Below are 22,408 nucleotides of genomic sequence, written 5' to 3'. Positions count from 1 at the left end.
GTGTCCCATCACTCATCCGCGGACTATAACACCACGTTCTAACTCACTTGAATCTTGATAACCTGCCACTGTAGCAGCAGTAACTGATCTAACAACTGCACCACACACTTGTTGTCTTATATAGGCGTTGCCAGCCACAGACACAAAGGAATTACAGACATTGGCTGCAAGTGACATTGATTTAAATCCATGGGGACAGATGAAAATTTGTGCCAGATCAAACATGGGTTTCCTGCTTAATAGGCAGATGCTTTGATTGTTGGCCATCCAGACACTGCTACTGCATGGACTACCAATGATTGGCAAGGGGCACTACGTTAGTAGTGCGTGGATAAGCTGAGAATTTTAGTCTGGCAGGAAGCATGTTAGGGTAGTCCGAGCAGTTGTGATGATCACTGTCTCCAGATGGTTCAGTAGAGCATCTGCCTAATAACCAGGAGACCTGTGTTCGAACTTCAATCCAGCACAAATTTTCAACTTCGCCCATTGATTTCTATCAATGCCCACTTGCAGCCAATGTCTGTAATTCCTATGTGTCAAAGTTATTCGACTTTGCAAAAGTTGTTGGTATAACACCTTCCTTCATTAAGCCACTGAATCAGAACAGTAGCAGCTGAACTCTTTTTGAATATAATTATGGCTGATGATGTGATGTGTGAAAATTGTTATCCTCAACACACTGTACCAAAAATATCTAACAAAATTATATGGACTACTGTAAATATTGTAACGAATAATTAGTACAAAAAAATGAAACATTTGTGCAGTCTCTTGAAGGCTTTAAGAAGGGGAAACTTGTGTGCTGAACCTGAAACTTTTTAAAATTTTTGTCTCTAATCTTTACTACTTATTACTACCTTTCACAGATCTCCAATGCATAACGCAGTACTCTTCGATGCAATGCATAATGTTTTTAGTGTAAAATCAAATGGCTATGAGCACTATGGGATTTTAAAGTGTTGTACATTGTCTTGAAGATATTGAGAAACGAAACTCAAATTTTTAGGGCACTGTTTGACAACATTATCTTTTATTGTTTAACATGCACTGCTAGTTACCTGTCACTAGCCTACAGACAAGCCCAAAATAAAATGCTTTTACTCTTTAAATGAATGCTGCAATACATATTGTGGCTCAGTAGAAAGTGTAAAATGGAATATGTCGCACAATCTCTTGAAAATGCTAAGAAATAAAAAGTCCAAAGTTTTTGGGCACAGTCTGATATGAAATTCTGTTTAAATGCTTAATAAACAAAGGCTTTTGTGGCCACTTGCTGACAAATTTCTTGTTGGCTTCTCCCTTGGGTTCTTCAGACAAGGTTTTTTGATAATTTTTCTGATGTTTAGTCAGCCCGAGTTGCTGACGTCGTTGAAGTTTCACCCTCAATTGCTGGTGGTGGATAATAACATACACACTTAAGAGTGCCAGTTTAAAATAAGTAATACATGCTGACATTCAGAAATTGGCTATGTAAGAAAACAGAAAATTTTTCAGTGTTTATCTTTTGCTCCCCCCTCTGATTGCATAGCTAGTCCTAAAATCTATTCATGTTTACAAATACAACTGCTCTCTGAAGTAATATGTTACTGTTTATAATAAGAGTGGATGATCAAGAACGAAGTGCTTGGATTAAAAAAGATGTAAGACAGATGTAGTCTTTTCTCTCTACTGTTCAGTCTGTACATTGAAGCAATGATGGAAATAAAAGACAGGTTCAGGAGTTGGATTAAAATTTAAGGCAAAAGGATATCAATGTTACGAATCGCTAATGACACTGCTGTCTTGAAAGTGAAGAGGAATTACAGGATCTGTTGAATGGAATGAAGTATAATTGGTACTGAGTATGGATTGAGAACAAATCGAAGAGAGACGAAAGTAATGAGAAGTAGCAGAAATGAGAACAGCCAGAAAATTAACATCAGACTGATGGTCACAAAGTAGATGAAGTTAAGGAATTGTGCTACCTAGGCAGAAAAATAACCAATGACGGACAGAGCAAAGAGGGCATCGAAAGCACTTTCACTGGCAAAAAGAGCATTCCTGGCCAAGAGAAGTCTACTAGTATTAAACATAGGCCTTAACTTGAGGAAGAAATTTCTGAGAATGTATGTTTGAAGCACAGCATTGTATGGTAGTGAAACATGGACTGTAGGAAAACCAGAACATAAGAGAATCTAAGCGTTTGAGATGTGGTGCTACAGATGAATGTTGAAAATTAGGGGGACTGATAAGGTAAGGAAAGAGGTGGCTCTGCGCAGAATTGGAGGGGAAAGGAATGTACGGAAAACTCTGACAAGAAGAAGGGACAGGATGATAGGACATCTATTACGGCATCAGGTAATGACTTCCGGGGTAGTAAAGGGAGCTGTAGAAAGCAAGAACTGTAGAGGGAAACAAATACTGGAATACATTGAGCAAACAATTGAGGACATAGGTTACAAGTGCTCCTCTAAGCTGAAGAGATTGTCACAATAGAGAACGTCCTGCTACTTCTAACAAATCAAACAAGATTTTGTTTTTCTTTTCAATAACTTAAATGTTAAGTATTATTTCACAGCTCACTGTAACCTGATATCAAAGACCACACATATCATCATCAGATATACAAGTTATCCATTTTTAAACTGTGTAAAAATCGACTATACTTGTTTTGAACATTACAAATACTTACAACAGACAGGTGTAAGATTTATTACCTCATGAAAGATATAAATATGAATTCAATAAATCATTCATCCAATTGCCAGCAATCCTCATTGTCACATTTTATGAGGAGTATCTGCAAACTACAAAAACAAACATGTTCCAATCATACCACCACCATATTTAGGCCTTTCTTAAGAGGTACTACAAATAAGCGTGAATGTTAATACATGATAGAGCTGCTACTTATGTATTTTTTCAAGTAATGCATGCAGCACTTATCGTGAGGCATGACAGGAATGCAAGGGCTGTGAAAAAAGCTGGTCTGAAATGGCTAATCAAGATATTAGCAGACAGACACTGGCTTTCACAGTGATTAACTGAAGTTAGCCTTTTATGTCTCAACCTACCCACTACCTTGTACATACAATGTGTTAATACGGCATTCTACAACTCTTTGCAGCTACTGCAACCTGTAACAACAATTTGGGCTACATTACAAAGTAAAGTACCAATTGCTAACATGGCACAATCTCTTAACAATATCAAAGATCTCAACTGCAACATTCAAAAGACATCCCTCGTTTTATACACACTCAGTGCTTCAGTAAAACTAGCATCGCATCAGTTATGTACAACTGATGTGTTGCTAACATATAAGTAATGTATGAAAAAAGTTCTGGCTGGCACTTTCTGTTCTTAACTTTAGTCCATACAACTACGCATAAAAACAATACTCCTACTTACATCACGTTCCATTATCAACTCAGGGGTTGGACTGCTGTTGAGCCAAATGGACACTTTCAATTCACCCCCATGTGAAACACAATACTGGTCAAATGCATCCTGTTCTAGCATGTAATAATGTAGATTTCCCTGCTCCTTATATGGCTGGGGTTCTGGTGGCTCCCATTCATCAGAAATTTCTTCATATCTTGAAGAGAAGGTTCTTTATTACTAAGAGATAATACTTCTCAGTAACTAAAATTTACATGAAAATTTTAAGCACAGCAACACAAATTGGCTCTTTCCCACCGTACTCCATCTCCGTTTTTTTGGCATTTTTATGAGGCTGCTTAAGTTTCCATTGAAGTGACATATCAGCAGTGTAATTTCTTTGACATCAGAAAGATGTCAAAGTTCATTTTTGTATTTAAATTTAAGTTGCTAACCAGAAATTAGGGTGCAACAGTACAACAAGCAATCAATATTCACTGAACCTAAGTACACAGTCAAAAATGATTGAACGCAGCATGCACAATTAAATCTTCAATTTGTCATCCCTGAACAAAAAATACAAAGCATCGAAATTCACCCCATATTCGATGTTGAAATTTTAATAAATCTCAAGGTGTTCTAATGGTGGTCGTTGACTGCAGACCAAGGGAGAAATATAGAATACCATTGTTTTCAATTTTTCATGTACAACATTTTCAATGTGTTGCTTCACACTACAGTATTTGGATTTTTAGCTACTTGGGTTTTTAACCATCCTAAGAAAAACCTTTACTTCAGAAACTTACCGGTATTTAATAAATTAATGGGATAAAAATAAGACAAATTTATACCTTCACCAATCAAGTATCTAGACTGAAAAAGAGCAGTCGAGAGAAGTGGAGGTTGGATTTACCAAATCATCAAAATGGGCAAAATGACACAGTTTTACTTATGCAAGGGTCTTACTTCTGAAAAATGGCATTTTGTTGCGATTGGTAACAGTGATATCTTTTTATTATTTTATGAACAAAACAATTAGATACATACATGAAATAGATATAAAAGTATATATGTACATTACACGAAATAAAGCAGCTGATGTGTACTGTCACAATCTTGATCAAATGTGGTGTTGTTCTTGTCAGTCCAAGGGTCAGTTCAATGCAGCTCTTCGTACTAGTCTACTCTGGGAAGGCCTCTTTATCTCTACATAGCTGCTGCAACCTACATCCACTTGAACCTGTTTACTGTAATCAAGCCTTAGACTTTCTCCACAGTTTTTAACTGCCAAACTTCCTTTAATTACCAAATTAACAATTATTTGATGACACCACATATGTCCTATTGCTGATCACTTCTTTTAGGTAAGTTATGCCATAATTTGTTTTCCTTCCTCAATCTGATTCTGTAACTCCCCATTTGTTATCCAGTCTACCCATCTAACCTTCAGCATTCTTCTGTAGCACTGCATTTCAAAAGCCTCTATTCTCTTCTTGTCTGAACTGTTTACCATCCACATTTCTCTTCTGTACAAGGTTACACTTTGGCCAAAGATCTTTAGGAAAGACTGCCTAACACTTAAATTTATGTTTTACGATAAATTTCTCATTTTATTACTCAAATAGCAAAAGCTCATCTCCTATTTTGTTTTATTTCCTAATCTAATTCCTCAGCATCACTTGATTTAATTCAACTACACTTCACTACCCTTGTTCTGCTTTTGGCATGTTCATCCTACATCATCCTTCAAGACACTGTTGATTCTTTTCAACAACTCTTCCAAGTCCGTTGATGCCTCTGACAGATTTACAATGCCATTGGCAAATCACATAATTTTTATTTCTTCTCCCTGAATTTTAATGCCTTTTCCAAATTTCTCCTTGGTTTCTTTCACTGTTTGCTCAATGTACAGAGTGAGTAACATTGGGGATAGGCTACAACCCTGCCACGCTCCATTCTCAACCAACCACTGCTTCGTTTTCTTGTATCTGCCATCTGGTTTTTGTACAAGCTGAAATAAGCTCTTGCTCCCTGTATTTTACCATTGCTACATTCAAAAATATAGAGTATTCTGGTCAATATTGTCAATACAAATCTACAAATACTAGAAACATAGTTTTGTCTTTCTTTGACCTATTTTCTAAGATAGGTCACAGGGCCAAGCATTACCTCGTGTGATCCAAATTTTCTCCAGAAACCAAACTTATCGTCCCCAATGATGGTTTTGACCAATTTTCTCGTCCTTCTGTCTTCTGTAAAAAAATTATGACAGTTTTTTTGCAATCATGACTTATTAAACTGACAGTTCAGTAATATTTACACCTGTCAGCTCCTGGCTTCTCTGGCACTAGAATAATCACATTCTCCTTGAAGCGCGAATGTATTTCACCAAGACTGAATGTATTTCACCAGTCTCATATATTACACACTTGGGAGTATTTTTGTCTCTCAAAGATCTCAATAATTCTGAGGAGAATATCACCTGTCCCATGGGTCTTATTTAGACTTACACCAGTCAGTAATATCTCGAATTATTCTCCTAATACTGTATCTCCCATCTCCCCTTCACCTACTTCCTCTGCTCTTTCTATTGTGTTGGCAAGTTTGTTTCCCTTAAGGTACGCATCCACTACCAAGCAGAAGCAGCACATGGCATAGGTAAAGGGGTCACTGTCCATGGACTCATGTCTTCAAGGTTATTGCAGTATTTTTTAACCCATGAAAAATGTTCAGCTAGGACCATTAAAAAACCTTGATCACAACTAGAGATTTTACTCATCACAGGGCAATAAATCCCAATGGCTAGCAAGCATCTAGTGACATTAACTTACAACATTTGCTTTTGAAAACTAGTCTGCAGTATGATTACATAAAGGTGGAGGCTGTCTGGGCCCATAGTTCTCAAAACTTTTTGTATCAACTATCCCTTGTTTCCAGTTTATAGTTTCAGTGATCTAACAGTAATGGCATATGAGCAGCAGTGCTACATGTTATTATTAATCATTACGTGTCATTGACAATCTACAGAATAAATAATGAGTGACAAAGTAATTGCTAGCCCATCAATGCCTGCCACCGTGACACCCAGAAGAGTGAGAAGCTATAGAAGGAATGTCATTAGTGGCGAGGCTAGGAAAACAATAAGTCGGGTCACAGAATGCAGCAGTCTGAATGAGGACACTGGTGAAATACTGTCCTGCATTTGAAGCTGGCCGTCCTTATAACCCACTTACGCAAATCCTTGTTACCTCTGTATGTAATTTATACCACGGCTACAGACCAGTATAAGATGCATGCATCAGTGGGTTGCCAGCCCTGGCCGACAATGGAGGCCTATAGTGCGCGTCATTTACAAAGGCGGCCGAGTTTAGGTTCCTTCTACGCATCTGACGTCACAAAACACAGTCAGCCAATGAACAGAGAACGACGTTGCCAGAGCTCGACTGCAGTGCAGAGCACAGACGAGTGGCTTTAGTTTTAGAAATGTTCAGTCATAAATAAAGTAATTGAACAAAAGCAATGTCTTGATAGCAGACTTTATTTTATAGAAAGATTGGAAAAGCATTCTTTATACCAATTGCTTCATTTTCTATTAATTAATTAAACCAAACAAGCAACAAGCCTCCTAATTCAGGCGATAGCAAGGAAAGGTGTTTGTGTCATTTTCACGAACCACTTTTTCACAATAAAGAACAGCAGTAATTGTTTATTTCCTATTGTGCTTCGACGAAACATGAATAATTTATAGTCATACCAACAGTGTTTGTCGGTATTTTACGTGATATTTTAGAGTCCTACAGAAGCTCCGTCGTATGACTGGCTGCGTTAGCGTAATGGTTATGGTGTTTGGCTGCTAAGCTAAAGGTTCTGAGTTCAAACCTTGTTCGGTGCTTAATATTTTCTTTATTTAAAAGCAATATCGAATAGTCTCACTTGAATTTTATTCGTTTGAATGTAATTTTTTGAAATTTCGAGTGCTTTGTCTTTTCATTATATTCAGAATAATGTTTTCGGTTTTTCCAATTTCGTCCTCCAATATTTCTTTTCACAGCAATTAAAAACAATGAAAAGGCACACATACAATATTCATGTTATCTGTTTTGTTTGTCTATCTTCTCTTCCACAGTCGCTGTTTTACTATTCATATTGAGATATATTCTTTGCAACAGCATTAAAAGTATTATTTAGAGCAGAATTTCCACTCCTACGTTGCCGAGCTACTTGATTGTCTGACGCAATTCTTTGCTTCGCTGCTTTGGCAACATCATTATATTCAATGTTTTCGTCAACTGATCTAGGTTTTAGCAAGTGTTTGCTGTCCGTTGTGACAAACACAAATTGTTTGTGCACTGCGCCTCACTGACAATATATTTTAGTCTCTATGTTTTATTACATCCACAATTCAGTTTTGTGTACTTCGCCAATTTTGTTTTAATCAGAACATTTGACTCTGGTATAAATAAGACTATTATTACAGTCGCGAAAGACGGAATATTTCTTAATATTACACATGACTGGTACTTAAAAGAGATATTGTTATACAGCAATTTTTATATGCAAATTAGGTATCTTGTCCACATTTCATTCTCAACATTGTGGCAACTAAAATCGACCATACGGAAAGTATACACTATGGACTTTTACCTCTGCAAACTCTTCAAAATTTCGTGCAATGGTATACTACATTTAATGCTGCACAATAACTGCATTGAACATCGAAACAAAATTAAATCATTCATGGGGGGAAGGTATCAGTCAAGAAGATGTGTAAAAATCAAATTTTTTGGCCAAATAGTTTTTGTGAAACCGAATGATAAGTGTGTCAAAGCAGTTGGAACATCATGTGCCAGCACAGTGATGACAAAATTGCGCACAGTGCTGTAGCAGCGAAAGGCACTGGGTCAAGTAAACACAACAATGAGGGTGCCGCTGAACCATAAACTAGACTCCCATACTCAAGGTGGGATTGAACAAGGGTATTGTAGAGCTGCAGCAGAGTAGAGTGATCTGCACCCCTGTTGGTGTTGCTCAGGCAGCGGAGGCCATTGAGGTGCTGCCAGCACTTCCGCTTAAGCTGACAAAGGTGAGGTAGCCAAGTCAATTGGGCATCTAAAACCAGTCACAAGAATCGATATGTATCCACTACAGTGAGTGGATCATCATTAAGGTAAAGTTCTGGTTCCGGACGAACAGTACGACGTCAACAGAAGTGCATGACACATGACTTAGCGGCCGAAAATTGGAAGCCATGGGCAAGAGCCCATGACTGTGCCTTGTGGATGGCTCCCTGTAGGTGCCACTCGGCAACACCAGTACTGGTGGAGCAGTATGAAACGCAAAAGTCGTCTACATACAGAGAGGGTGAGATGGACGGCCCTACAGCTGCTGCTAGACCATTAATGGCCACTAAAAATAGTGATACACTCAACACAGAATCCTACGGGACCCCGGAAAGTACGGAGCGACAGGAAATTCTGGATAAAAATCTGGAGCGGGCCTCAGAAACCCCACCCATATAATATGGCAAGGATATGATGTCACCAGGTGGTGTCATACGCTCTGCGTGGATAAAAAAAAGACTGCAACAAGGTGTTGGCGTCTGGAAAAGGCTGTTCGGATGGCAGACTCAAGGGACACAAGAGAGCCAGCAGGCCATGTGACTCCAGGACCCAACCCAATCGCCGACACACCATATGTTCCAGCAGCTTACGAACAACGTTGGTGAGGCTGATGGGCCAATAGCTACCCACATTAAGCAGGTTTTTACCAGAACGATGGTACTCTCTGGCCATTGCGATGGAAAGACACCATCACACCAGATCCGGTTGAAGATGGCACGGAGGTGGCGCTTGTAGTCAGACGAGAGACGTTTAATCATCTGACTGTGGATCCTATCCGGCCCAGGAGCTGTGTTGGGGCAATGTGCAAGTGTACTTTAGAGGGTTCACTGTGGCGTGTAGTGAACAAGAGGACTTCCCTTTCCATTCGCCGTTTGAGAGTGCGAAACTCTGAGGGGTAGTTCTCCGATGAAGAGGCTCGAGCATAGTACTCAGCAATCATGTTTGTGTCGGTACATAGCACACCACTGATGGTAACGCCAGGGACACCTGTTGGGGTCTGATACCCAAAAAGACGTCTGATCTTCGTCCAGGCTTGGGAAGGTGGTGTGTGGCACCCAATGGTCGACATTTACCTCTGCCAACACTCCTGTTTCCGTTGTTTTATAAGCTGGCGTACACGGGCACGGAGCCACTTAAAGGCTATCAGATGCTCTAGGGAAGGGTGTCACTTATGCCACTGTAGAGCTTGCTGATGCTCTGTATTTGCCTCAGTGAGTTCTGTGACCACCATAAGACTGTCTTATGCCGGGGGTATGCTAAAGAGTGAGAGATTGCATTTTCTGCCGCACATAAGATTCGAGTAGTCACCTGCTCAACCATCACATCAATGTTACCATATGGGAGAGAGTCAACGGTGACATCAGAGGTGAAAGTTCCCCTGTCCGCCTTGTTTAAAGCCCATCTGGGCAAGCATCCATGGGCTTGACACCGGGGCAGTGACAGGAAGATGGGGAAGTGATCACTACCACACAGGTCCTTATGTGCTTTCCAGTGGATAGATGGGAGAAGTCAGGGGCTGCAAGTTGATAAATCAATGGGCAAGTAACTACCTCGAGCCACACTGAAATGCGTGGCGGCCCCAGTATTTAAGAGGCAGAGGTCGAACAGACAGCAGAGTTTCGAGATCTTTGCCTTGACCAGTAAGCATGGTGTCAACCCACAAGGGGTTATGGGCGTTAAAATTTCCCAAAAGTAGGAAAGGTTTAGGGAGTTGATCATTCAGTGCAGCTAACACATTCAGGGGTACTGTACCATCTGGAGGCAGATATATATTGTAGACAGTTATTTCCTGCATTGTCCGTATTCTGACAGCCACAGCTTCGAGAGTGGTTTGAAGTGGCACAGTTTCACTACACACCAAGTTGAGGACATAAACACAAACTCCACCTGACACTCAATTATAGTCACTATGGTTCCTGTAATATCCCTTATAGCCACGGAGGGCAGGGGTCTGCATTGCCGGGAACCAGGTTTCCTGGAGGGCAATGCAGAAAGCAGGTGAAAAGCTTAATAGTTGCCATAGCTCAGCCAGGCAGTGTAAAAAAACTGCTGCAATTCCACTGGAGGATGACATCATCTTGAGACTGGGAAGGCATGGAACATTCAATGAGGCAGTTTACGCCTCAGGGTCACCTGCTGCCACTGACGTTTTGCCTGAACAGTCTATATCCATTGTGCCTGAGGGTCCAGCGAGATCCAGGTCCTCAGCAGATGCCAGCATCTTCACCCCATCCTCAGACACAGAGCTCGTAGGTAGCAGTGGTGTGGGTGCCACTACAAGTTCCTTGTTCTTGGGGTCTTCCTTTTCGATTTCTCGTGCTGTTCCTTGGTTTCCCTGGCTGGGAGGACTTCATTGAATCAGTCTCCAGGACTGAGGATGAGCGCGAGGCCCTAGGACCAGCTGCTTTTGGGCTCTTCAACCACTGGCAGGTGTCATCTCTCCCACTAGCAGAAACTTGTGAAGGAAGTGATCCAAGGGACCCCTTCCTACCAAGAGGAGCCAAAGAAGCCTTGTGTTTCTCTGGCTCATTAGTGGGGACTGAAATCCCAGATGGTTGGGGGGGGGGGGGGGGTGTTTGCTCCTGAAGTAGATGGTGCGAGAGCAACAGGCCGCCTGCTCCGACAGCCAAGAGTTCACGGTCGCTTTCACTTCGTCGTCGTCATTGAAGCGCTGCCTGCCAAGATGGTGTTTCAGGTACCGGAAAAGATGAAAATCGCTAGGAGCAAGGTCGGGGCTGTATGGTGCATGGTCCAAAACTTCCCAGTCAAAAGAATCAATCAAATCCCGAGTCTTTTGGGAGGTGTGAGGCCTAGCGTTATCGTGCAGGAGCAAAACTCCTTTTGTCAGCATGCCGCGCCTTTTGTTTTGAATTGCTCTGGGGAGCTTCTTTAGAGTTGCACAGTAGGCATCTGAGTTGACTGTCGTTCCTCGTGGCATGAAGTCCACTAGCAAAACACCGCGCTGGTCCCAGAACACAGTTGCCATAATCTTGCGCTTTGACAGCTTCTGTTTGGCTTTGACCTTGACGGGCGAGGTTGTGTGTCGCCACTCCATCGATTGTCGCTTGCTTTCGGGAGTGATATGGGATACCCATGTTTCATCTCCAGTGACAATTTGACTCAACATGTCATCCCCTTCTTCCTCGTAACGAATCAAAAAGTCCAATGAAGTGGCAAATCTCTTCGCTTTGTGGTCCTCTGTGAGGAGTCTGGGTACCCACCGAGAACACAGTTTCTCAAAGTTTAGGTTTTCAGACACAATTTTGTACAAAACCAATCTTGAAACTTGTGGAAATTCCAAAGAAAGAGTGGAAATTGTGAATCTTCTGTCCTCACGAATCTTTGTTTCGACTGCAGCCACCAAATCATCAGTGATCACAGAGGGCCGGCCTGAGCGTTCTTCATCATGGACGTTTTGACGGCCATTTTTAAACTCTCTAACCCACTGACGCACTTTACCTTCACTCATTGCATTCAAGCCATAAACTTCTGTTAACTGACAATGAATTTCTGCAGCTGATAGGCTTCTCGCGGTCAAAAAATGTATCACTGACCGTATCTCATACGCGGCGGGCGATTCAATAATCGTAAACATTATAAAGTAGCACAGCGATGCGTACACGTCAGCTACAGAGCTGCAACTTGCATCAGTGTGAACGAGAAGGATGCCGGCAAGTAGCGTGGTGGCTTGTTGCGACGTCCGTGCGAACTACGGGACTATACGCGCGAACAGCCCTTACTTAAAAAACAACCCTCATAATCTGAAGCTGATCATCCTCTCTAGCAGTTTACAAAGTACATTTGTCAGGCTAATTGGGCGGTAGCTGTCTAGAGATGTTGGATTTTTCCCGGGCTTAAGGACGGGGATAACTATACTCTCGCACCATTGTGACGGAGAAGCACCCATGAACCAAATGTGGTTGAAGACCCTGAGGAGCTATTGCCTCAGGAGAGCAGCCAAGTGTTGCATCATCTGGTTGTGGATGGAATCTGGGCCTGGGGATGTTTCTCGTGAAAAGCTAAGAGCTTGCACCAACTCCCATTCAGTGAAGGGTGTATTATAGGGCTCAACGTGGTGCGGCATGAAACAGAGGGGGATCTGTTCAACTCTACATTGCTGCCAGAGAAAGGTAATAGGGTAGGAAGAGGACAACAATGCCATTGCAAAGTGTGTCTCGAGGTGTTCTGTGAGAACCAATGGAACAGTGCACAGAGCACCTTGGAGGTTTAGACCCTGGACAGTGGACTAACACTGGTGGCCCAGAAGCATTGCATAGATGGAGGGACATACGGTTTCATGTCGTATCTGGATCACACAACCTTGACCTTCTATGGGAGGGTATCCCCCTCCAAAGCCAGAATGAAGGCGCCACAAGCAGTGCAGTTGTCTTTGCGACCCTTCTGCACACTGCTCCAGGTTAGCAGTTCCTCATCAGTTTGCTGGATGAGATCCCAATGAAAAATTGCTCCCCGGACCATATTCAGAGATTGGTGAGGAGTAACAGACACTGGGACATTGCCAAGACAATCACAGGCATGAAGAGCTGCAGAAGAAGAAACTTTGATCAACAGGGAGTCCAACTGCCACCTTACTAATAGATTCAACTTCACCAAACTTGTACTTGATATTTTCCACAAAAAACAATTGCTCTGTGGCAGTGAATGTGTCCCCATTTGTCCTAGTACAGAGGAGGTAACGGGGAAAGGGTTTCATCCCAAGACAGCGAGCCTGGGCCTCCTCCCATGGTGTAGCCGGGAAAGGCGATGTTGCTAGGTCATGCAAATCAGCATTGAATGATCCTGCCCCATTTGAAGAGAAGGCCGTTTGAGAATGGCCAGATTTTTGCAGCTTGATACGCTTCATGTGCCAAGCATCCATCCTGATACCACCCACTCCGATGAGGGGCTCTCCCCACGGGTGCTATCCAGACACAGCAAGGGCGTCTGGCATGGCAGCTGTTGCCGGGAGTTCCAATACTCCAAGAAGATAAGCAATCACTCCTTGGCATACTTGGGAAGGGAACAGCTCAGGTACCAGTAGTGTGATCTCTGTGTCGTCAGGCGGCTCAGCCATATGGGTACATAACAGTCCCACCACACAGACTAGCTACAATCGGGAAGGGAGAGGGGAAGGAAGGGGGAGAGGAATCCAGACTGTAGGTGCTAGGGAGGGAGTTCTTCCCCATATGGATAACCCAAAAAAACAGGAAATTTCAAAATGGAGGTCAAACCTCAAGTGGGGACCTAAATGCCAAAAAGGGAAGCAGCCGGCAACGGGGAAGGAGCGAGGATAGGGAGGGAGGGTAGGGGGAAGGAAACGCAGCCAGGGAATGAAGAATTAGCTGCAATAGCTCGGTGCCCCATGTGCGCCATGCACAAACTCACGAAAGAACTGTGTGCCCCCTGGGGGTGTCACACACACACATTGAATAAATGAGTTCGAGATAGTCTGGTGTCATAGAAAGACAGCAGTCAGCCAGAGCGTGCTCATCATGTCATTACCCCTTCTGCCATTGCTGTAATGCATGCTACCATTAGAAATAAACAAAGGCCGATGGTTAAGACATTCAGCTCATGTTGGGCATGAGAAATAATCTGAAGTTCCGGAAAATCTGTGCACAGTGGATTCCTCGCAGTCTGGTCGGCATCACTGCAGCATCTCAAATGTCATCAAGATATCCTGTATTGTGATAGGAGATGAAATATGATATCATTCTGAGCCAGAGAGCAAATGTCAGAGCCAACAAAGGAAGCACTTGGATTCAACCCCACTGCAAAAAAATCCAAAGCTGTGTGCGGGCTCTGGGAAAGTCATGATGACGTCTTCCTTTCACTGTAAGGGCCCACTGCCCACTGACTTCCCAGAGCACAACACCACAATAATGCACAGCAGTCAGTGGACACTGCGAAAACTGAAGTGCACTGAGGCCGAATGCTAACGCATGCCATTCTGTTGCAGGATAATGTTCTCACAGACGTTGCGAAGGTTGTTTCCACTATGCTGCAGAAGTTTCGCTGGGAAGCCCTTCCACACCCTCCATATAGTCCTCATCCCTCCCAAATTCCCATAATTTTGGAGCCCTGAAGAAATAGTGGCTGTCAATTTGTTTCGGATGAAAGACACACACCAGAGTACTATCATGCTTCACAGGCAACCACCAACTTTTTCCATGGCAGCAACGACCATCTTGCCTCACAGTGAGATACATATATTAACAGTTATGGCAATTACTCTTGAAACAAACAGTTCATTTATGAGGTCTGTTCAACAAATTCCCAAACTTCGTCCACAAAATGTTTCTACACTACGTTCTACTTACTGTAAATGGTCTCCAAAATCATCTCTTCCACACCTGATAAACTGCTCCCAATGCCGTTTCCACTTCCAGAAGCAGTCTTTGTATGTCTTTTGCTGAACAACAAAAAGGGCCGCCTGTGAATTTTCTTTTATCTCATCTAACATCACAAATATTCATCTTTCCAACAGGGTTTTCAACTTATTTTGGGGGCATGTGGCAGGGGGCGTGTGGCGGGGGGGAGGGGGGGGGGGGAGGGAAGAAGAAGAAGACCGCAAGGGGCAGCTCTGGAGAGTACAGAGGATGAGGCAGCACAGTGATTTCGTTTTTTGTGCAATGGTCATGCACCAATAGGCATGAATGTACAGGTGCATTATCATGATGCACGAGCCAAGAATTGTCTCGTCACATTTCAGGCCATTTCCTTCTTACGTTCCCACAGGCAACACATCCAATAGTACCATCTATTAACATTTATGATGAGCTAATCCTTCAAAGTCAAAGAAACCTTTCAGCATGGTTTTGACATTTGACCTGACAATGTTTTTTTTTTTGTCTCTGAGAACCTTTTCGACCCAATGTGAAGATTGAACCTTGGTCTCAACATCCCACATGTAGACCCACGTCAGTTATGATTCTCTTAAGGAACATCTCATTCTCATTTGCACGATGGAAAAGCTCTTCACACATTGCGAGGCAAAGGTCTTGACTCGAGCCGCAGGACAAACTTGGCAGCAACATGATGTGTTACAAGATGCTGTGTCAGGATTTCATGACATGATCGAACTGAAACATTACATTCTTCTGCAATCTCTTGGACTGTCAGTCTTTGATTGGCACGCACAATTTTGCTGACGTTCCTGATGAGAGAGTCGTCTGTACACATCAAAGGGCATCCTGAACAAGGGTCATCTTTAACTTTCTTCCAGCCATTTTTAAACCTTGTGAACCATTCGGAACACTTGGTATGGCTCGAGCATTCATCACCGCTAGCTTCCTGCATGATTTGGTGTGTGTCCTTGACGGTTTTCTCGAGTTTTGCACAAAATTTAATGCAGACGCATTGCTCCTCTAACACTGCCATCTTGAAATTTGCAAACTGTGCAACACAACATTCTGCTCAATACAGCGCTGAATACTAAGTAATCGACGTTCAACAGCGAGACTTCCGCCAATTACACATTAAACACAGGCGTATGCAGGGATGCCAACCGCATTTCGCTCCAACACGCCACTGGCACAAAATAACGAACGTTTCGGAATTTTTTGAACAGATCTCGTAGCACCATCTCTCTCTTTTTCACTCGATTACCCCTTATACATATATAGAAAAACAAACAAAAAATACTGAGTAAGTAAGGAAATGTATACTCACTTCTTGAAATCTGTGAACAGATTTACCAAAAAGGTATGCTGCCTGTCTAGCTTGTGGTTATTCAGTAAGCTAACAGCTTCCAAAGCATACTTTGGGCTGCTGTACTCGAGGAATATGTACCTTAAAAATTAATATATATTTTTTTGACATTAGGAAACAAAAACTTGGTATTTCAAAAATGCAATGTAAATATTGATAAAAATTATTACCCTTTTGTTGTGCCATCTTCTGTTTTCGGATAGTATTCATTAACAATGACACCAACTTTGGAAAACAGTTTGTTGATAACAGAGGATAATTTTTCAAATCTTTCTGGTCCAACCTGAGGTACTCCATCAACAACAACAACAGATTCAACTCCATCAGTTTCACGAGGTTTTTGCATCAACAGATCACCAAGCAATTCTGAAATAGTGCAGAAGCCAAATCTTATACTGGCGATAGAAAAAAAAAACTGTCACGAATAAACAAATATACTTAAAGAAAAACTATTTCACTAAATTACAAAATGTGATGTATCTCTTATAATATTCATAATACTAGAGACTACAACAGGCATAATTTATGAGGACTGAGAAGTTTTATTTATAGTTTTACTCACCTGTGGTTCACTTTTACAGGCATATTGTGCATGAAAGACTAATTTGCAAGAGATAGCAAATGATAAATGATGCAAAGTATGCTGTACATTAGCTTGATATTCTTGTGTTTATGGGGACTGTCTACAAAAGAGTGCTCCGCAAGCGCCTGATGGTGCATCATGAGACAGATTTCTCCACAACCCTGCTACATTTCATTAATGGTGTATAGGAATGACTTAAATCTACATATGATTTCTCAGACTTTACTATTGTGGTCATTTTGTGAGAGGGTTAGATGAAAGAGATACAACTCTTTTTGGAGTGTGCAGGATTAGAAATTTTACAGTAATCCTCTCCAAGACACACAACACCTATTTGTAAGGTCTTGCCAGTGGAGTTGTATGAGAAACTTTGTGATGCTCTCTCACTTACTAAATGAACCTTTGCTGAAATGAAATGAGCTACTGTTCTTTAGGTCTTGCCTACCTTTCCTGTTAACAGTACTTGGTGCCGATCACTCCATATTAAATGCACCAATTTTGGTTAATTTTTGGACCTTGATGACCCAGATTTCTGCAGTTGCCATTCTAAAGCTCTTGAACTGCACTTTAATTTGATGAATAACACCACACTACTGTGAGGTTAACTTAATCTGCAAAAATCCATTAAATTTTGGTTTTTCAAAAATCTAAAAACCACCCTTTTTATATAGTCTCTAAAAATATGTGATTCTTACACATTTCTGTTTGTTTTTCATGTAATTTAAAGATGGAGAAAGGATGTGTTGAGAGGTGAATTAATTTTTGATATAGTACTGCATATGGTCGATTTTCCTCGCCAACTTATGTTCATGATCAATAGTTATGTATCATTGAAAAGGCATTTGAAAATAATTGACCTCAGCTTCTATCATTAGACCATGTTCAGTGTATAATTTGTTGCACACCAGTTTTCTGGTTATACTAAATAACTCACAAGAGGCACAATATCTTGTAACATACAATTTTGCTGAAAATTAATTAACGGTGCTTTATGATGGATCATCAGACCACCAGCCAAGCCACAGTGCACTGTTTCATGATATATGACCACGGGGATAACGCTGAAAGCATACATGAAGTAAGGTTACCGTCACACTTCAGTAATTCAAAAACCATCCAACAGACTAAAACTAGTCTTCCATCCCAGTGCCTGAATTTCAGACAGCAATTAAGCTGTACTCTTTGAATGGTAAATAGGTATACAACTTATTTCTACACAGCATACTTCCTCAGAAGATTTACACTGTCAGTAGTTACCACTAGCAGTTCCACTTCTCACAGCTGGTAGCTGGGTCCTTGCATTCTGAAATATTATCATTAATCTAAAAAAACTCATCCAAAGAGAACACCTGCTTCATTTCTTTTCTTGTCTAAACCCTGAAAACTTATGTTAAATCCATCATACAAGTGGGGCTTCACATACCCTAGCTCAAGAGATTGCTCTGTGGGCTTCTTTTATTAATTTTCATCCTCTGGCAGAAAGACACAGTTAAAGCTCTTTTAAAAAACTTTTTAAGTTATTCTTAAGTAGTAGTTTCTATTTTAGGTAAATTTTATTACTCAAATATTTTGCCAGGTATTTACTTTAGAATGAATGAAGTTTTAATTCAATTTTTTGTAGCACTTTAGCTGGGACCTTACGTGAAAGTAGTGATTTCATGGTTTGTTTACTTAATATTTATTTTCATTTATAAATTTCATTTTCTTAATTTTATTTCTCATGAACCAATTATTTCCCCATACTGAAATTAAATGTACTGTTTGTCAACAAACAAGAAAAACAATTTTTTTTTATAAAAAAGGGAGAATATTTTAAAGATTTTCCAAAATTTATTTTTTGGGTTTTAATCACATGAAGAAAATTTTACAGCTTTACTGTGCTGAGTACCAAACCAAAGCTTACATTAAGTCCTTTATAGTAACATATGTTTCCACTTTCAAGCCTCAAAAGCTTTCAAATGGACATTTTGGTTTAGAAGACACTCGGGATAAGAGCCAATTTTCATTTCTTGATAAACAAACAAGCAACACTTCGAAAGAGAATGAAACACTGTAGTTTTTTGTTAGTGAACAGGTATTGGCAACAACAAAATATTGACAAGAATCTGACTATGAGGTCTAAACCTTTGGTTGATCTATGGATTGACCAGCAGTATGTGTGCCATAGCACCAAGCAACATCCTTCTTAATGGATGAATGATACTTCTGTAGGATTGTTACATGTCAAACTGGCATAATTATGATGTTTTTATAGGGAGTCTAATATGGAAACAGGAACTTAAATCTATCTAAATGCATACTACTATAAATATAATGACTGTAATTCTTTCCAGTGTTTGCTCATTAATCATCTAACTAACCAACAATGTGCCTTCCCAACTATTTGTTTGTAATGTTATAACTGCTTATATTAAGGATCAACTGTATCAAGTGTCAATCCTCTGCAGATGGTCCTAGATTTTGTTAAAAGTTTCTGGCTTTAGGACTTCCCCACATACATTAGCTCAAGTTTAAAGCAATAGTTGATCATACACTGGATAGATATTTACTCAAGAGAACAGTTCATAATGGTAGGGACCCTACGTGGTATACAGTCAATCTCAAGAAACTCCTAAAGAAACAGAAACTACTGCTTAATAGATATAAAATAAAGCATAGAACTACAAATAGACACTAAATGGAATGTGTTTAGCTGTCAAGAGAACTAAGTATAAAGCTTTGAATGACAACCATGGCAGAATACTGTCAAATGATATTTCACAAACCCCAAAGAAATTCTGCTTGTAAGCAAAGGCTGTTAGTGGCATCAAAGATAGTGCCCAGTCACCCATGAATGAAACAGGAACTGAAATCAAAGGACAGCAAAGCAAAGCTGAAATGCTTAAATCAGTTTTCAAATGTCCCTTTGCAAAGGAAAACCCAGGAGAATTGCCCCAATTTAATCCTCATACCATTGAAAAGAAGAATGAACCAGGTGTTCATGTCAACAGGTGAAATCATTAAAAGTAAACAAAGCTCCATGGCCCTATGAAATTCTATAAGATTCTATAGTGAATTTACAGTAGAGTTTGATGTTCTAACTTCAATCTATTACAGATTCCTTGGACAAAAAACCACTTCCAGGAGTTCAAAGAAAGCACACGCCATACCCCTTTACAAGAAGGATAGCAGTAGTGATTCACAAATCTACCGTCCAATATCCTTGACATTGATTTATTGTAGAATCTTAGAATATTCTGAGCTCAAGCATAATGAGGTATCTCTAACAGAATGACCTCCTCCATGACAACAACGACCTCCTTCATGACAACCAACATTGCTTATGCGAAACCCAAACTAATTTTCTCACATGACACAATGAAAGTTCAGGATGAAGGCACCCAAGTAGGTGCAGTATTTCTTGATTACCAAAAAATATTTCACTCAGTGTCACATCTATGCTTATTGTCAAATGTACGATCAGATGGTGCATCAAGCTAAATCTGTGATTGGAATGAGGATGTTTTGGTAAGGATGATGCAGTGGATTCTCTTGGATGGAGAGACAGCAATAGATGTGTAAGTAACGTTGGATGTGCCAGACGGAAGTGTGTTGGGACCCTTGCTGATCATGTATGAATAATCTTCCAGTCAATATTAATTACAACCTCAAACTTTTTGCACATGATGCAGTTATCTATAATGGAGTACTGTCCGAAAGAATCTGCAAGAATATTCAGTCAGATATTGATAACATTTCAAAGTGAAGCAAAGATTGGCAACTTGTTTTATATGTTTAGAAACATAAAATTGTACACTTCACAAAATGAGAAAAAACTTAGCATCCTACAACTAAAACAGTAATCATCATAGCTGGAATCAGCCAACTCATACAAATACCTTGGTGTAGCACTTAGCAGGCATATGAAATGGAATGATCACATAGGCTGTCATGTATAACACAGATCGTAAACTTCAGTTTATTAGTAGAACATTGGGAAAATGCAGTCAGTCTAAAAAGGAGACTGCTTAAAAATCACACAATCAAACCATTCTAGAATACTGCTCAAGTGTATGGCAACTGTGCGAAACAGAACTAATGGGGGATATTGAACGTATACAGTGAAGGACAGCACAAATGGTCACAGGTTTGTTTTATCTGTGGGAGAATGTACCAAACATATTGAAGAAACTTAACTGGAAGATAAATGTACACTATCTTGAGAAAACCATTCAGCAAAAAATTAAGCAATGGAAACTCCAGTAGAAATATCAAAAATGTTGAAAAAGATTGCTACTTATTGTAAAGAAGACATGTCAAGTTGCAGACAGCACAATTAAAGACACTTACATAAAAGTTTTCAGCCACAGGCTTCATCAGTAAAAGAGAGACACACATTCTCACACACACAGGCAAGCACACCTCTCTCTCTCTCTCTCTCTCTCTCTCTCTCTCTCTCTCTCTCACACACACACACACACACACACACACACACACAACCACAAACTCCAGCAGCTCGGGCCAGAATGCCACTGGCCCAAGATGCTGGAGTTGGCAGTCGCGTGCATGAGGTGTGCTTGCTTGTGTGAATGGCATGTGTGTCTCTTTTACTGATGAAGGCTGTGGCCGAAAGCTTTATGAAAGTGTCTTAATTATGCCTGTCTGCAACTTGACATGTCTTCTTTACAGTAAGCAGCAATCTGCCTTTCCTAAATTGTTGATATTCCTATCTCAAGAAAGCCTACTTATAAAGTTTCTTGAAACAGTTTTAGTTTATGACTTTTAGGAATGTACAATCCTCTGTGTATCGATCGCATAAGGATTGTAAGGACAAGATAAGATTAATGGCAGCAGTCAGACATTTAAACAATCATTCATTCTGCATTCCATATGTGAAAGGAATGGTAAGAATAACTCATAACTTGTACAATGGGATGTAGCTCTCTGTCATGGTTTGCAAAGTATAGGTGTAGATAACCAACAGCACATCTGTCAACAGCCTCATGGAGCTTCTGACTTCTGGCTAGGTAACTAGAAGGTGGAACCAATGTAAGATTTTCCTCAGAGAAATAATCTTGAAAGACAGAATTCAGTATTTTGAACTCTTCTGTATCCTCCACCATTATGGTGGCAGTGCGATCACTTAATGACAACACTTTTCTGAATTTTTCATCACTGATTTTCAGTTTCAAATTCATCACACACTTCATAAGCTCCTCACAAAATTGGCTCTGAGCACTATGAGACTTAACATCTATGGTCATCAGTCCCCTAGATCTTAGAACTACTTAAACCTAACTAACCTAAGGACAGCACACAACACCCAGCCATCACGAGGCAGAGAAAATCCCTGACCCCGTCGGGAATCGAACCCGGGCGTGGGAAGCGAGAACGCTACCGCACGACCACGAGATGCGGGCTCCTCACAAAACTTTTGGCTTCAATTAAATCTGAGATTAGACGCTCTACTTTAGCAACAAATCCCAACAAGGTTTTCACCCATGAAAGATCTTGCCCATAGCTCATACAGTTACTTGGTGCATATCATTCAGTGTTTATGTAGGTGTCATGACCTAAGAAATCCATTTTTGTGCTTGCCAAAGTCTAAGCAAACACTCACTCAATGGAATGTAGCAATGACAAGCTGAATAACCAA

General features: G+C 40.7%; 1 protein-coding gene across 1 annotated transcript in view; it reads right to left on the bottom strand.

Moving 5' to 3' along the window:
- Positions 1-22,408, bottom strand: part of LOC124776339 (eukaryotic translation initiation factor 3 subunit B) — an 82,778-nt gene that overhangs the window by 26,359 nt on the left and 34,011 nt on the right. The window contains exons 2-4 of the mRNA XM_047251285.1: positions 16,361-16,556; positions 16,152-16,271; positions 3,391-3,577 (exon numbers count right to left, since the gene is read on the bottom strand). Of these exons, the coding sequence (XP_047107241.1) occupies positions 3,391-3,577; positions 16,152-16,271; positions 16,361-16,556 (503 nt within the window). The remainder of the gene's footprint in view (positions 1-3,390; positions 3,578-16,151; positions 16,272-16,360; positions 16,557-22,408) is intronic.

Source organism: Schistocerca piceifrons, chromosome 2, assembly GCF_021461385.2.
Source record: "Schistocerca piceifrons isolate TAMUIC-IGC-003096 chromosome 2, iqSchPice1.1, whole genome shotgun sequence".
Lineage (NCBI taxonomy): Eukaryota > Metazoa > Arthropoda > Insecta > Orthoptera > Acrididae > Schistocerca > Schistocerca piceifrons.
The sequence above is the reverse complement of the archived record's forward strand: the minus strand, read 5'-3'. Positions and strand labels throughout refer to the sequence as shown.